The sequence below is a fragment of the Phocoena phocoena genome, chromosome 1 (assembly GCF_963924675.1).
Source record: "Phocoena phocoena chromosome 1, mPhoPho1.1, whole genome shotgun sequence".
Lineage (NCBI taxonomy): Eukaryota > Metazoa > Chordata > Mammalia > Artiodactyla > Phocoenidae > Phocoena > Phocoena phocoena.
In genome coordinates, this window is record NC_089219.1 from 101,488,190 (window position 1) to 101,505,337 (window position 17,148).

Consider the following 17,148-nt stretch of genomic DNA (forward strand, 5'->3'; position numbering starts at 1 on the left):
TCGCTGCCTGGGCTATAACAACAGCATATGGGTCTGCAAAACTTGTCAGGGAAGAAATGTATCTTTGAAACCACTGCCATCCACTCTATCATAGCCTGAGAAACAAATAAAGGTTACCTTGTGCCTACATATATTGTATGAACTACGCTTTTGAATTAAGCAAAATCATTAGGAAGCTGTTACTTGAACATATGCATTGTTTTGATACCTTCCAAAATTATTAAGCTGGGTTATGGTATTATTAGAAACAGCCATATAAAATGTTAGTCACTGTACTGATACCAAAAAATGTCCTCTCTGAGGACTCAGAGAGATTTCCTTGAGATTTAAGTACCAGGAATAGTTTTGTTTGCCCGAAGCTTATTTTATGAACACTTCTACACATGGTTTCTTTCTTTGTGTGGTCTGTAAAAAGAAGTTCTGAGCTCAAGTATGAAAAACATTATAGTCTTTCTATTCTGGAAATCTCACTCCAAACTTATTTTCCCCATTGTGTTAGCCATTAATACTATCCTTTTGCTACTATTGCCGTTTTTTCTTTCCATGTGGTTTTCTCTGTGTTTTTAATAAGCTACTTCAAATCACTGAAAAGGGGGGTAAAGTGGAAATAAAAACCAAATCAATGTTGATGGTTCCCCCTGGGCTGAAAAATTTTCAAGGTTTTGGTTACTATTTGGTTACCAACTCATAAAAGGATCAAATTCAGATCAAGAGATATAACCACTTACCTGATCTTTCACACACTCCACTGTGGCCCTACGCAGGGGTGTGATGTTGTAGGCCATAGTCTGTGCATTTTGGCCCAAGACACATAACTGGAACTTGACGCTCTCCCCTTTCTGTAGGCAATCCCCTTTGTTGGCCATCCCAACTATGCCAAATGGATAGACCTCACCTTTCATATCCCCTGTAAGGAGAAACAGGTATAAAGTCTAAAAGCTAATATTTCATGACAGCCCTCTGCTGATGGTCCTAATGAATTTTTAATTTGCTAAAAATATATTCACTAGGAAGACTTTTTTTATACCTAAGAAATTCTACTTTAAAGCTCCAATAAAATCCTGAATGCTAAATACTACCACAAAAACAAATGAGAACTTGTAACTCATTATCACCTTACTAGCTAATGAACAGTTTTAAACCACATTTATGGGGGAAAAAAAAATAACACTAGCACTCACAATCTCATTACCTTTGAGCTTTTAAAAAGCTCTATGGGTTGCTAACATGATCCACTGGATTATCCTCTTCCCAAGTTCACAATATGAGCCAGTCAAACACACTTCTGATCCATACCCGACTGGGCATTAAACAAGCCAGGCATAGGCAAAAACGCAAAATAGATAAATCATTTCTTGGCATTCCACCTCCTTTCTTTGTTCTGATTGTGGCTCCCTCAAACCTACAGTTACCTTTCTTCTAGATCAGGGCCCATCATACTTTTTCTTAAAGGGCCAGATAGTAAATATTTTAGTCTTGTAGGATCCTGTCTCTGTCATGATGACTCAACTTTGCTGTTGCAGTGAGAAAGCAATCAAAGACAGTATGTAAACAGTCTTGGTTGTGTTTCAACAAAACTTTATTTATAAAAACAAGCTATCTTATTTGCTGAGCTCTGCCCCAGAGTAAAAAGTTGGCTGGAGGTCAGTGCAGGCTATGGATAAAAACCAGGCCAAAGAGTCCATCCAGATGCCTATCAGTTCCGCTGGATGGTGAATTCACTGAATCAATGAAGGTGGAAAAGAGGGGAAAAACATTAGATGGAAGACGAAGCTTCAAAACTGGGAATGCTTTTAACCGTTCTCTTGATGATTATAGGGGGTAAGTGAAGATTTTCTTAAACTTACAGGAACTAAAAACTTTGAGGAGAGATTTCCAATAGATCAAGTCATGCAGAAATACTAAAGACAGCTAGACTGACTTAGTGGTACTAGCAGTAACCACTATTTATTAAACACTTATACTGATGCATATTTAATCTTTATAGAATATTCTGAGGTTGAAGTTATTATCCTTATTTTAAAAATGAAGAAACTGGGGCTTCCCTGGTGGCCCAGTGGTTAAGAATCCGCCTGCCAATGTAGGAGACACGAGTTCAAGCCCTGGTCCGGGAAGATTCCACATGCCATGGAACAACTAAGCCCATGTGCCACAACTACTGAGCCTGCGCTCTAGAGCCCATGAGCTGCAACTACTGAAGCCCATGAGCCTAGAGCCCATGCTCCTCAAAGAGAAGCCACCACTATGAGAAGCTCGTGCACCGAACAAAGAGTAGCCCCCGCTTGCCTCCTCTAGAGAAAGCCCGCGTGCAGCAACGAAGACCCAAAGCAGCCAAAAATAAGATAAATTAAAAAAAAAAAAAAAAAAAACCCCAAAGAAACTAAGCTAGTAAAGATTTAATTAATTTGACTTAGGTTGTACAGCTAGAAGTGGAAGAGCTGGTATTCAGATCTAGGTCTGTCCGGCTCTAAAACCCATGGTCTTATATTGGGTTAGCTGTATTCCTAAATAAAAGAGCTGTTCTCATCACCAAGTGGGGAAAAGTGACCTTTCTAGTCGCAGAAAACTCTAGGCTTAGAGATTTCAGGAAAGTTTCCTTTACCACAAAACCTTGCTTTTAGACTATCAAATAGCCAGTGTTGAAGAATTAAGTGGATTGGGGGATGGGAATGCAAAAGTAAATAAAAGGGTGCATGATACAGAGGAGGAAATGGGGCACTTTGATATTACCTCACGAGTTTAAGTTAGTTGCCCATACCCTCGTGGCCCTTTTAAGGATATGGTGTCACCATGGCATTAGTTTAAGACTGACTTGCTACAAAGTCAATTCATATTTGGAGATGTGTGTATTAGGGTACTGATTCTATTAAAAACAGAAATTTCTAAGAACCTCATGTAGTAAAGGAACGTTCATCAAGGCTCACTTCCTTCTCTCAAATGACCTTCTCTTCCCCACTTTATGTTCTCCTATGACTCCTAGATGACACAAGATTTATTCCCTTTGTGAGCCAAGCTATCATCTTTGGTTAGAATTTCAAATCCTCTCATCAACCCCATCATTATGGTAATTCTGCTGTATTAATCATCCAGTGTTCCCTACTAACATTTCTACTGCAAACTTATTTTATGCACAAAGTTGGTCTTTCTGGCGTTAATTGTTTGGGGTAAGGGATGACACCAGGACTCAGGGAGTTGTCAAAGATGGGGAGAAAAAGGCAGGAAATGAAAACGTAGGGGGCCTTGATCTAGAGAAAGTAGTAGGATCCCCATGGAACCCTGGCTATTAAGTAACAGATACAGTAAACTTTTACAGGAGGCAAAAATGTTTATAGAATTGAACAGTTACTAGGAAATTGTGTTAATCTGATGTAAATAACCAGTGAATAACAGAGGAAAACTGCAAAGTTGTACTAAACCCAGCCAACTTGAATGTCTGATTATCAAACATTAAATGCATATTTTTAGTGTGAGATTTTGTTCTCAGTCTATTTCAATATAACTCAGCGTTAGTAGCTCACATATCAGCCATATGCTCCACAGCAGTCATTTGTTCACAACATAAACCCAAGCTGATCTCATTTCCAAGGGATATAAAAAATAAAAACCAAGTATTGTGGGAATAAAATCACTTTTCCTTGATTCAGTTTTTAGGAATTTGAAAATAACTGCCACCCTACCATATTTTAAAATCTTCGACGCACTCATCTGAAGGTAAGGCAAATTTCAAAACAATCTGATAGCGATGCTCTTACCTTCGTCCATGATCTCAATCATTCCTTGGTACTCAGTCTGTGTTGGATCGACACTCCTCAAGGGGCGAATGACTTTACCAGAGTAGATGGTGGGATCAGCTTCCTCAGTAATGCCATTCACTACAAAACAAAAGCATGTATACCTCTCCCTCAACAATTTTATTTAAACTCTATTGCATAGGACCAAAAAAAAAAAAAAGCGAACATTAACAGAACAAACGTTAACAGAGGGTTGGCTGGTTGCCTGCCAGTCCTGAAATGCAACACTTCTATACTACTATTAAAATAAAGATGTTTAAAGACTTAATAAGTATACATATTTAAACATGTCTTGCTCTCTCACCTTTTCCACATGACCAAATATCACCTTTTTAGTGAGGCCTTCCTTGGTCTCTACAAGTATTGCTAACTCCAATACTTATATACTTCCCTAATTTATTTTATCTTAGTATCTTTCTGAACATACTATATCCGATATTTCACTCATCTTTTTTGCCAATCTGTCATATTTCTTCACTGCTGTACCCCCAGTTTCTAAAACATTTATTAAACTGAATGAATGTTCTTAGCTCCCATTTCTCTAGAATAACACCAAGAAAAAGTATTATTTGGTGAGTTTACACGAAAGCCAAAAAAGTAAGTTGTAGGCCTTTTAAAAGTCAACGATTTCCTTAAGTTGCCATTATTCTTCACATTTAAACTCATTCTTCTCCAAAACCGTCTTCTAGAGGAATGCCTCCTCCCCCAATCCCATGGAGATTTATTATCTTGGGGTTATTTTTAAAAAGAGATATTGAACTGATAATAAACTCAAAGCAAATGACCTAGAAAATCTAGAACAATGGTTCTCAAACTTCAGTGTTCATCAGAACCACCTGAAGGATTTGTTAAAACAGACTGCCCATCTCCAAAGTTTTGGTAGGTCTGGGGTGGGGTCAGACAACTTGTATTTCTAACAAGTAGCCAGGTGATGCTGCTGGATCTGGGGATCATACCTGGAGAAACACTGATCTACAACAGTAGGCTTTTCTCTCCCTCTCCTACCCTACCCCTCACCCTCCCTACCCAAAACATAGGCCTAATAATCAGAAGTCACAATTCATTACCTGAGTGTGTTTTGTTCACTTTTTCTGCACTGACTTTGTTGCCTTTTCCTTTGGACAAGCTGTACTCGACCATGTCCCCCAGTTCCAGGCTATCAACATCACCAGAGAACTCACTGCAGGGGAGGGAAAGGAAATGACATTTGAAAAAGTATTTACCACAAACATCAACAGTAGCAAATACCCTTTATTTATTCTATTATAATATTCATGGTGTGCTTACTTAAGCTGGATACTGTTTTAAGCACTGACTCATGTAATCTTCAGAAACATTCTATGAAGAGGTACCATTATCCTCAGCTTCAAGATAATGAAACTAAGATGACAGGAGGTTATTTTCATTCAATAAAACTTACACAGGTACTAAGTAGCAGAGCCTGGATTCAAACTGGAACTGCACGGTTCTAAGAGCCCATGCTCTTAACCACTATACTATAACACCAAATGAAATATACAACTCTCTGGTAGCAACACATAAAACTATATCTTTTAAAGCTTTTTTTTTTTTTTTTTTTTTGCGGTACGCGGGCCTCTCACTGTTGTGGCCTCTTGCGTTGCAGAGCACAGGCTCCGGACGCGCAGGCTCAGCGGCCATGGCTCACGGGCCCAGCCATTCTGCGGCATGTGGGATCTTCCCGGACCGGGGCACGAACCCGTGTCCCCTGCATTGGCAGGTGGACTCTCAACCACTGCGCCACCAGGGAAGCCCAAAACTGTATTCTTTTACTGAAGCAGAAAGGCTCCTATCCAATGTTCAAAGCAGGTATAGGTCTTTCTGTATCTTTTGACCACTTGCTTTCTATATAGAGGTAGACGGTTAACTTTATATATTGCCAAAATTTCACCAATATGAAATCTGAGATTAAAAAATACATAACTACCCAATACTAATGTTTTTGACTCCAAAACCAAAGAATGGATTATGGATTGTAAGCTCTAAGTTCCTAAAAGGCATTCCTCACCTGTAATGGAAAAAGATTTCCTTATCATGATTGGCTGTTTCAATAAATCCAAAATTATCCTTCAAAGTTGCCACATAACCCAAGAGCCTCTTGGAGTTGGAATTACGACCTAAGAGTCGCACACAAGTTGCAATCTGCTGTCCAGGCCTCTGTTTGTCACTAATACTAAATTCAACCTGTGAAAAATAACGATGCTCATTAATATCATGTCATTTCACGCCAAGTGGAAATGACAACTCCCCCAGACCTTGCTTTCCACTCTAAATATCCTTTTTATAAATACTCTGATGGAACAGATATTCACCAGAACTATCACTTCTACTTCTCATTCCACTTTTCACAAGGATCAAGTTTTGCTCTCCAGTGTGTATTCCTTATAGATTCTTAATTTCTCTAAAGGACGTCAACTGGAAAACCAGACATATTAAGTATGACAAAAATGAACAGCAATATAAAAACCTTTGGCGTGGTTTTATTTTGATAATGCTTCAGTGACTGTTTTAACTTTCTTACCAATATTATTAATTTTATATAAGGTAATTGCTTTTGACATATCTAATGCTTAAATACTAACTCCTCAAAAAGCTTTAACAAAAAGCTTGCTAGACCCTGTTCTTATTGAATAAGCTGCTTTTAAATAGGAAGATGTTCATATATTAAGCTTGTAAGCACAAAAGAATGTTAGCAAAACTTGATAAAACTTAAAGAAACCATTTTTCAGGATTTATGATGAAGATGATAACCTTTAACCCTCCCCCCTCTCTCAAATAAACAGAATTATCTTGCCTTGTCTCCTATCTGAGGAGAATTAGATCCTTCCACATCCTTGGCTTGAAAAGCAATAGTCAATTTCACCCCACAATCATCATAAGCAATAATACCATCCTCAGCCTCCTAAAGAAATAGTCAGAAAACAATGAAAAGAATCAAGAACCACCACCAAAAAACCAATATAAGCACAACTGCAATTATTACAGACTCCTGAGCCAAAGCACTGGTACAGTTGTAGAAATTTCCTATCTAGGGTTCTCTAAAATATGTATTTTTCGTATGAATAATAGATGGTCTTGCCTTTTAACCCAGGGCTGACTCAGTCTGCCTAATTTGGTCTTAAAGTCTTAACCTAATTTTAATGTTGAGGAGGAAACGCTTACTGACAACATGCCTATTCTATAGTATTCACGGCCAATCAACAATCACCCCCCCCAAAAAAAGAAGCCCTATCTTCCTGTCAAACTAATTAGTGTTTTATAAAGAAACCCTGACTTTTTCTCATCTGTACCTCTATTCAGTGAGGAACATCCTTTCCTCATTTACCTCCACCTATTAAATGTCAATGCCTTAGTGAAACCATCCCAGATCCTGCCAGTTTAGAATTTTTGCCAAAGCTCTCTCATTGACCTTTTATAGCAGTATTTAGTATTGTTTGAATCACCTGTTTCTATACAATTCTTGTTATTTACTTAAGAGCAGACGTCATCTTAGGGATAGCTTCATATTTACAGATTTAGTGGATTTTTCAATAAATGGAGTTCAAATGTGTGAACTGAGTCTACCAAAATGTCGAAGTTTTAAATTGCTTGGATGACAAGTACTATCATTTTAGATGAGTGATGCTAAACTGGGGGTGATCAGGGGACATTTGACAGATTCTGGAGACATGTCTGGCTGTTATACATGGAAAGAAGGAGAGATACTGACCTCTAGTGGGCCAGGGATGCTGCTAAACATCCCCAAATGCAAAGAACGGCTCCCCACCCCCTCCCACTCAAAGAATTATCCAGCTCAAAATGTTAATTTTTTTTTTTTTTTTGCGGTACGCGGGCCTCCCACTGCTGTGGCCTCTCCCGTTGCAGAGCAAAGGCTCTGGACGCACAGGCTTAGCGGCCATGGCTCACGGGCCTAGCCACTCCGCGGCATGTGGGATCCTCCCGGACTGGGGCACGAACCCGTGTCCCCTGCATCGGCAGGTGGACTCTCAACCACTGTGCCACCAGGGTAGCCCCCTAAAATGTTAATATTGATGAGATTAAAAACCCTGCTTTAGGTTAGTTCACTGTTAGTATTACAGGGAATTCTGAAAGAGACAATACTCCATTATTGTGTGGACAGTGGTTGCCTTTAAGCAGAAGAGGAATAAAGAACTGCAAAAATCATTTTGATTAAAACTTACCTTTTCTTTGCCTTTATTTGGGCTAGTGGTTTTAGGATTGGAAAAAGTGGCTTCTTTTTCTACGGTGCCCAGAAAACGATGATCTGAATGGGAGTGGAACGAAACCGTGCCCTTGGGAAGTTTTTTAATCCTAATAGCATGATTTCTTTGGGCAGAGAGCATATCCTACAAATGATAAACAAAAGTAACTTTAAAACCAAAAAAGGAAGGATCGAGAAAACCTCCCATACTTTTCTCAAAAACTACTCACAGGAACCACAGTAAACTCTACTTCATCTGCAATATGGAGCTGGTTCCCATCCAGAATTTCACTGAAGTGGAAGAACATACGAGCATCACGATCCACACATTTGATGAAACCAAAACCATCTCTCATGGCAGCAATTACACCCTGAAACCAAAACAATACTTTCACTGGCTGTGCAGATTGTCAAGACAACAACATTCAAGTTTGGAAGTATCGTCAAGTTAAATTCATTAGGAATTCTCTGTATTAAACAGCCAAATTTTGTACCCACATTTTAATTTTTCCACTTAAATACGAACTCATTGATTTTAATAAAGTAAATTAATCTCTAAGCAATTGCCTGAGACTTCCCAGATGCTACTTCTTGGCCAATACGCACTAGAAAAATTATCATTTTTGAAGTAAAGGCATACAACATATTCCATTTAATTTTCAATTCCGTGAAAAATATTGTTTTACAAGAAGAGGAAACTGAGGTTGAAAGAGGTTAAGCAATTTTCCCAAAGCACACAGCTATTAAGTGGCAAAAACCAGGATTCCAAATAATGCCCAAGCTTTATGACACTGTAACTTCCAGAAATTAAAAACCTACAGAATAAGCCAAATACCTCAGAAGTCAACAAAAGGCAACTCTCTAATCTCTACCTCAAAAATTTCTGAGTTTAGGCACAGGAGGACTTCAGATTTAGGTTTGAAAAATAAAATAAATGAAGTTCTATACTCATGTTTTTTTCCTTCATACTAAATTATCAGCTCTGTAAGGGCATTATATCCAGACTAACTGGCACATGGCAAGTACTCAAATACTTACTAAAATATAATTATCAACCCACCAATGACTTACATATTTACATATTACAGAGATGATTATTATTATTTTTTTTTTTTTGCGGTACGCGGGTCTCTCACTGTTGTGGCCTCTCCCGTTGCGGAGCACAGGCTCTGGACGTGCAGGCTCAGCCGCCATGGCTCACGGGCCCAGCTGCTCGGCGGCATGTGGGATCTTCCCGGACTGGGGCACGAACCCATGTCCCCTGCATCGGCAGGCTAACTCTCTCAACCATTGCGCCACCAGGGAAGCCCGAGATGATTATTCTATAATCAGTTTTGAATATAGCCTAAACAATACTCTGACATCTAATCCTTGCTATATCCTGATGGTAAGCAAGCTATTCAACAATGTACTCCATAGTGTAAAGCAAAATAGATCTAAGAAACTAAACACGCATTGAAGTTTAAAGCATATAGCAAGTGTCAAACAAGATCAGTTCTCCTAACAGTTAAAAAGTTTCAAGAAACTTAAATTTTCATTGAATGTATCCAGTTCTACTGACAACACTGAGATATATTGTAGATGTTATGACTCCAAACAGAAGCAAATGTAAATTACATCTGATAAAGTTAATTCACGAAAACGGAACTTTTAAAATATGTTTCAGCAACAATTCTGGCATATATCATTTCCAGGCATATATTCACTAAGAAGAATTTGCAAAGTCCTGCTGTAAAAACGAAAGAAACAAAACCTACTTTGTTTAACCTACTGTTTACTAAACATTTTATGAACAGTCTGGAAAGATCTACTTTCTACAATGATGAACTTAAATCTTCTCAGTCTTCATATTTAAGGGCCAGAGAATCACTGACTCTCAAAAGACCTTAGAAATCATCCTCTCCAGATTATTATTATTTTTTTTTTTTGCGGTACGCGGGCCTCTCACTGTTGTGGCCCCTCCCATTGTGGAGCACAGGCTCCGGACCTGCAGGCTCAGCGGCCATGGCTCACAGACCTAGCTGCTCTGCGGCATGTGGGATTCTCCCGGACCGGGTCACGAACCCATGTCCCCTGCATCGGCAGGCGGACTCTGAACCACCGCACCACCAGGGAAGTCCATCCTCTCCAGATTTTAGTTCTAAAAATTTCTCGCATCTATTTCAAGGTAACTGGCAGAGCTAAGTGTCAAACCCAGATTGACTCAAGTGTCTGTGTTCTCAATCACCTTAATAAGGTAATTGCCCAATACTGTCAAAACTCAAAGAATTTTCAATACCGTATTACAAACTTGACTGTAACATTGCCCTGCCGCCTCCAAGACTGGGTACGTATCTAATAATACTCAACACTTACCATTTCTCTGGCTTCATTAGTGAACTGAAATGTATTTGACAGAACTTCTATGTTGGTTGCTCGTTCTAATTTGTCACGACGGTCTGTTGAAATATTAAACCTAACATGGTCACCTTCCAGCAGGGTCACCTTGGATTTCGTATCTTTATCTCCAAAGGGAAGTTCTTTAGGAATCACAAAATCAACTTTGATGCGTCCTGGCAATGGGTCATTCTGATGAAAAGGAAAAACTATTTTAGCTGGAGATTTCTCACCCTTCCTAGTTCTAAGTCAAACAAGAAGAACATACAGCAAACCCATTTTATAACAGATAGCTCCCTAAAGGAAAAAAAGGTGTTGATAACGTAAGTCCAATTTGAAAGGTTTGTGCTCTATGGTCACATGACACAACCATAAAATCATGATACTGCAGTTAAGATCCTGCACTCTGATACTGAGAGATTTTATTTAAGGAAAAGAATTTCAGTCTTTTATGTTCTACATTTCCTTAGCAATGACACCACTGGTCTCATCTCTTCACCCCACCCCACCCCCACCCACCAACAGGAAAAAAAAACCAAACTGGGATGCACACATGCACACATGAATTTTTTTACCAATCTAACCAGTATTTTTTTTTGCCCCCTTCTCCGTATCACCCAGTTTAAAAAAAAAGAAAAACATATTCATGGATGTACCAATGGTTTCTCATATAGTTTAATTACACACATAAAATACTTAACTGCTCCACTGTCACAAAATTACATTAATTGAAAGTAATAAAACTTCTGTATACCATACCGTATTATTCTATTACTGATGAGGTGTAAGATGACTCTTCTGAAAAAACACTATTTACCTGGGTTTTACTGGGTACTTTTGGGATAACTTTGGTTACAGTTCCTTCAAAATGTTCAATGCTGATATCTTCAAAAATGACTGTTCCTTGAGGCAATAGTCTGACATCTGTTGCAACTTCTTTACCCTACATCAGAAGGGAGTGGAGAGGGCAAGGGGAACCATGTCACTTTAAGTGTTTCCTAAAATTTTAACTCACTACTTATCTTAAAAGAAGGCCAAAGATCAAGTTATTCAACTATCTTATCTTACATTTCTGTCCTTGATTGTGAATTCCACGTCATCTCCAGGCTGCAAGGTTTCTAAGTCACCCTTAAATTCACTATAGTGAAAGAATATCTCCTTTACAATATCACCTCTTTCAATAAAACCAAACGCATCCTAAAGCCAAACAAATATGAAGAAACAGTAGGAATATTATGTACTATTCAGTGCACATATTTATGATTACAATTTACAATCAATAAGCCTTTTCACAAAATTATACTCCAGTGGAAACAATATTACTTGGTAAAGTCTAATATTAATATCAATTAAATGGCCCATTTTAAAGAACATAATTAGTAACCAAGGAATTTTAAGAGATTACTTCTGATGTTAACAATTAAATATTTTTAAAGGAAATATAAAGAGGAAAAACAAAAGGCTTGGGTTTGAAAGACTTAAAGCAGTCAAAGAAAAAACTAAAGTTTCTCAAATCCAATCGACACTTACCTTCATGGCACAAACTACTCCCTGATAGCGAGCTTGTTTCTTTTTCAACAGCATAATATTACGAGCACTTACAGCACCAGTACTAGAACAAAAGAAGCGGGTGGGGACGGTGGGGACCAAAGAGGGGTGAAAAATGCATTGGCTTGGTTAGACATGATGAGTTTAGAGAAACAAACTAGTTTTCTGAGGCCTCAGGAATTCTGTATCATCATTAATATAAGGTTTTATAATACATAATCCTTTTCATATGGCTTCACATGCAAAGGACTTTTGCGCAAACTCCCTAGCCTTTTAAATTGGGCACACATATATGGCATTGTTTCTCCCAGACTGCTGAAATAAGGCCACAAATTGGTTGCAACCAGATGGGGAATGCTAAAGTTTTAGAAAGGCCATTACGTGAACAAACACTAAGTAGGTTATTACGTACTGCAAACAAAGGTACGTGGGATAAAGAGATAAATAAGAGATAGTCCTGTTTGCAATGAATACTGAATTTACTAGCTATCCCATCAATTATTTCTGATTCAACAGTCATAAAAGAAACATGAGTAAATGCAGTGATTATAGGAGATATCTGCTATGCTTTAGAAAAGTTCAGGACTTCCCTGGTGGCCCAGTGGTTAAGAATCTGCCTGCCAATGCAGGGGACAGGGGTTCGAGCCCTGGTCCGGGAAGATCCCACAAGCCAATGGAGCAACTAAGCCCGTGTGCTGCAACTACTGAAGCCCGCGAGCCTAGAGCCTGTGCTCTGCAGCGAGAAGCCACCGCAATGAGAAGCCCGCCACTGCAACAAAGACCCAACACAGCCATAAATAAATAAATTAATTTAATTAAAAAAAAAAAAAAAAAGTGATGTTCACCTCCATTGAAAACAGACATCACATGTTGCTGCAGCAACAATGTAAACCAGATTTCGTTTTAAAGATGGCACACACAGTGTAAGATGCAACAGTATTTGTTGGTGTTGTTTATAAGATCTGCAGACCAACTAATTACTTCCCTTAATTCTTCATGGACAAATTGTCACCCAATTGTGCTTTTTTTATTTCAAAAATTTAACAGACTAACAAAGACACTGGAAAAATCCTATTTGCTCTTGCAACTTACTACAATGAAAAGGCTTTATTTAGAGCCAGATTGGGATTCAAACGTCAATTTAAAAGCTGTATGACTTTAGGCAAGTTACTTTATGAGAACATACCTCATTTTACAGATGAAGAAACTTACCAGATGAGGCTGTTCTGAGGATTAACAACTGTACATAAAATATTTAGTACAAGTTCTTAGCACATTCAAGAACTTATTAAGATTAAATAAAGCCCTTTCACTGGCTCCCCATCCACCTCAAACTCAAGCCCTATTCCCAAGTTTCCTAACTTGACATTAAATTGAGGCCTCAGACTAGCACTACTAATATCAATCTACAACTCAATCCAATTCCTTCTAGTCTTACAAGAGGTAAGGTTCAAGGCTAATAATTCTGCACACTCTTGGGACTTTTCTTTCTGTACTGCCATTCAAAGTCCATTCCCAGCACTTTCTCCTGTTTTTAACTTCCTTCTGTACTTGTATCTGTTTCTCCCACTCCAAAATAAAAATAATCATCCCTGGGCTTTCTTAACTACACTTTCCTTAACTGCTTATGCCAATGAATTCAACAGCTCTAACTCTTGTCCATAACTAGTTTGTTCAGATCTATATATGCAACTACATATTTAATATCTTCCCCCAAAGACACCTCAAAGTCAAAATGCCAAAATAAGCACAATTCTTCTCCCACTCTTAATACTTTCTGCTGTACCTCCTTAGTCCAGTTAATGGTATCATCATCTGCCCAGTAGCCCAAGCCAAAAAAAATTGCATTTGGGACTCCCTTTCCCTTAGTTCTAATACACACCCCTATCTAAAAAGTTATAAAATTTGGTGATTTTATCTTCTCAATGTGACTTGACTTTTATACCCAAACACCCCTGGCCTGTCTATACTACACCCTCATCTTTCATATTAATTTTCATAACTCTGCCTCTAGTCTATAGCATCCCTACTCTCCAAAAGCCTACCGTCTCCACCACTTCCAACAACAGAAACCAATCACACTTCCCCATTTAAAATCCTTCAAAGACACCTGTGACGAATGAATAACGTTCAAACTTCATCTTTCCATGATCCAGTCAATTAAATCAACTCCAACTTTTGGCCTCTTCCCCCATGGTATTTCCTCTATCCAGAATGTTTTTCTCATCTCCCTAGTGACTTCCTCGTCGTAAAGCGCACCTCAAGCACTGCTGCTATGGCAGAACCTTCACTGATCTCTAGAATAGTTCCTTGAAAGTTCTGACCATGTTTTAATTATCCTCCTATCTCTGACACCCTGCATAGTGCCTGTCATAGAATTGACGCTCAAATGCTTAGCTGATGAATAAAAATTTTAAAGATCATGAAAATTATCCAGATTTACAAGTTAGGTTTTTGACTTGCTTCAAATTTCTTATTGTAAAAGGAAAATAAAAACAAAAACAAAAAAACAAACCACTTAGGTGGGAAAAAAGAACTTACTGTTTATTGTTATCAATTACAAAGTTTATTTTATCTCCAGTTTCCAGCTGAACATTCCCTTCAACATCTTCAGGGGTGTAAGTCAGATAAAACACTTCCTGTGGATTAATAAGGCATTATTACTATACTGGCAGGATGCATGTTCAGTGTATACTGTGATTTACTTTGTTAAATACTTCTTAAACTGGCATTTAAAGCCAAATTTCTTAAAATTAAATGCCTTTTGACAAGCACATAGTTTATTCACATAAACACACTTCCCCTCCAAGGTGCTGATGACTTCTGCGAGTCCACAGCTGAGCAGCAATCCAACTTCAAAAAGCTTACACACGTGGAAGCATTTGCCCAGAGGCTGTAGTTACATTTCAAAAAAAACAATTTTTATATAAGGCATTCCAAACAAAAAAGCTGAGTTAGTGCTTAAAAGGAACCAGAAAAAAGATCCCCTCCCACAACCCCCAAAAAAAGCGAGTAAAAGAAGCATTTTACCTTAATGTTCTAACTAAGGTCACACTTGGGCAAGCTAAGACACTTGGAAGTCCTATGGATTTTTTTCTTTTTAGATTTTTTGATAATGCTGCACTCGAAGCCTCTTCAAAACCAAATTTTAAACTGATTTTTATCAACTGCAGCTTACGTTTCCTATTTTGAATTTTAAAGTACGCTTATAGATCACATGGTGGATCAGGCAAAGGTTTAAGAAAAATACACAAGTTTACCCCATTACGTTCGTAGCATACACTCCCTGTTGGACTCTGACCCGGGGCAGCTGGAGATTTACTCTCTAAGTTGTGAGGAACAGCGCACACAACCTACCAGTCAAAAAAAAAAAAATTTCCATTGCTAATCATTTCAGGAGCAGCACTGTGCAATATAAACTGAATTTTAATATCCTCTATACTATACAAAGGGATACATTTTAATATGATCCACAAGAGGATGTCATGCTGCCAAGTTCCAAACTTACAGTACATAAGCTGACTGTAAGTATAGACTTAGGGTTATGTGTAAAAACCCAAATTGAGTCTTGACCAAATTTTTATTTCAGGTCAAGAAATGCCAGTGCTTCTGATATAATTTTAAAATAGTTAACTTTTATATACTATAGCTCTCTTGCGTGCAAACTGAGGAGATGGGGAGAATCTTCCTTTTCTAATGTGAAAGATATGCAAATGCAGGGCCCTAAGAAAACATAAAGCATCTAAGTCACTAACTTGTCCATTAATTCGTTCTTCAGGGAGGATTTCTTGTTTTATCTTCACCAGTTTAACAGCAATGGGCTTCCCAGTCCGCCGGTCAGATGATACTTCAAATTCAACATCATCTAAAACAAAGAGAGTGTTGTGTTTGGTGGACTAATTTTGGCCAAATGGTATCTCACTTTCAAGCTAAACTTAATGAGGCATTTGAGTTTCCTTAGACTGGTGATTCTTAAAGTGTGGTCCCTGCATCAGCAGCAGCATCACCTGGAATGTAGCAGAAATGGAAATTCCCAGGCCCTACTCCAGACCCACTCCAAAACAAATTCTGGGCATCACGTACAGTAATCTGCATTTTAACAAGCCTTGTAGGTAATTCTGATACACACTAATGTTTCAGAACCACTGCTTTAGACTAAGCTAGCCATATCTTAGTTTTCATGGCACCTACACATACTACAGCTGATGCAACGTAATGATGACGTTTGGCAAGCTTCCCCCCTCACCCCCAAAATCCCTCTATACCCTGAGTTTCTTCATCTGTAAAATGAGGATTAACCAAAATAACACTCTTGTACAGTTTAGAGTATTTGGTATGCCAAATATTCATGTAACTATTGTTCTTTTTTCTCAAAGATATTTTAAAAAAACACACACTGAGACCTTGTAACTTCAGTCCTTTAATAAGCCACACATTTTCACATGTGAAAGTAATTTCTATGTTGTCAGCCAAAATGAACTTCCACATAGTCCAAGTGGTGACATTGTAAGAGTTATTTCTTTCAGGTACGACTCAAACTAGTACCTGGCAAAATAATTAAAACTAACATTATAAAGTTTAATTTTTTCACTGGCTTAAAATCTAATATATAACCAAACAGTCATTATTGGGGGAATAACAATTAAATACACCAAGTGTCTATTTAAAAAATATTCAAAGATATCTTTAATCAATTACTCTCTCATCCCTCAAAAAGACTACCACCACCACAAAAATCAGGATTCTGCTAATTTATATAAACAAACTTCAGTAATTGGTACAATTAAAAGGCCAAAAGCATAACACTGTCATGAGTAAGTTGATATGCAAGATAAATTTGTGATTAGTTTTATAAAAAGGAGAACCAACAGATTACCTCCTACTTTTAAGTCCTGCAGGTTGCCATTATACTGTGAACAGTGGAAGAAAAGTCTAGCTTGACGTTCTGAACACTGAATAAATCCATAAGAGGTTAGCAGTTTTTCAATAACCCCAGTTTCACGCAGTGCTGCTGAAGTACCATTGGGGTACCCATTATGCCCATTGTTGTGGAGAAGATTTGGATCAAAGCTCATCTGTTTTAAAAAGAGAAAGAACTCAATACACATAGATCTGTATATTACCTCCATAGCTTACTATAAGTCTGATCAACAAATCACTGAATTTTCATATAACTGATTCACTTTGTTATAAAGCAGAAACTAACACACCATT

The 17,148-nt window shown here is 38.1% G+C and overlaps 1 protein-coding gene across 3 annotated transcripts in view; it reads right to left on the reverse strand.

Moving 5' to 3' along the window:
* The window catches only part of CSDE1 (cold shock domain containing E1), a 36,904-nt gene that overhangs the window by 2,649 nt on the left and 17,107 nt on the right, over positions 1-17,148 (reverse strand). For 2 of the 3 annotated variants that reach the window (XM_065880888.1, XM_065880885.1), the window contains 14 exons: positions 16,811-17,009; positions 15,690-15,799; positions 14,476-14,573; positions 11,917-11,998; positions 11,455-11,583; positions 11,204-11,329; positions 10,366-10,578; positions 8,241-8,381; positions 7,991-8,155; positions 6,604-6,711; positions 5,818-5,993; positions 4,859-4,971; positions 3,753-3,872; positions 729-907 (listed from right to left, as the gene is read on the reverse strand). In XM_065880888.1, coding sequence (XP_065736960.1) covers positions 729-907; positions 3,753-3,872; positions 4,859-4,971; positions 5,818-5,993; positions 6,604-6,711; positions 7,991-8,155; positions 8,241-8,381; positions 10,366-10,578; positions 11,204-11,329; positions 11,455-11,583; positions 11,917-11,998; positions 14,476-14,573; positions 15,690-15,799; positions 16,811-17,009 — 1,959 coding nt within the window. Of the gene's footprint in view, positions 1-728; positions 908-3,752; positions 3,873-4,858; positions 4,972-5,817; positions 5,994-6,603; positions 6,712-7,990; positions 8,156-8,240; positions 8,382-10,365; positions 10,579-11,203; positions 11,330-11,454; positions 11,584-11,916; positions 11,999-14,475; positions 14,574-15,194; positions 15,288-15,689; positions 15,800-16,810; positions 17,010-17,148 lie in introns of all 3 variants that reach the window. The other variant, XM_065880882.1, reaches the window with a different exon arrangement.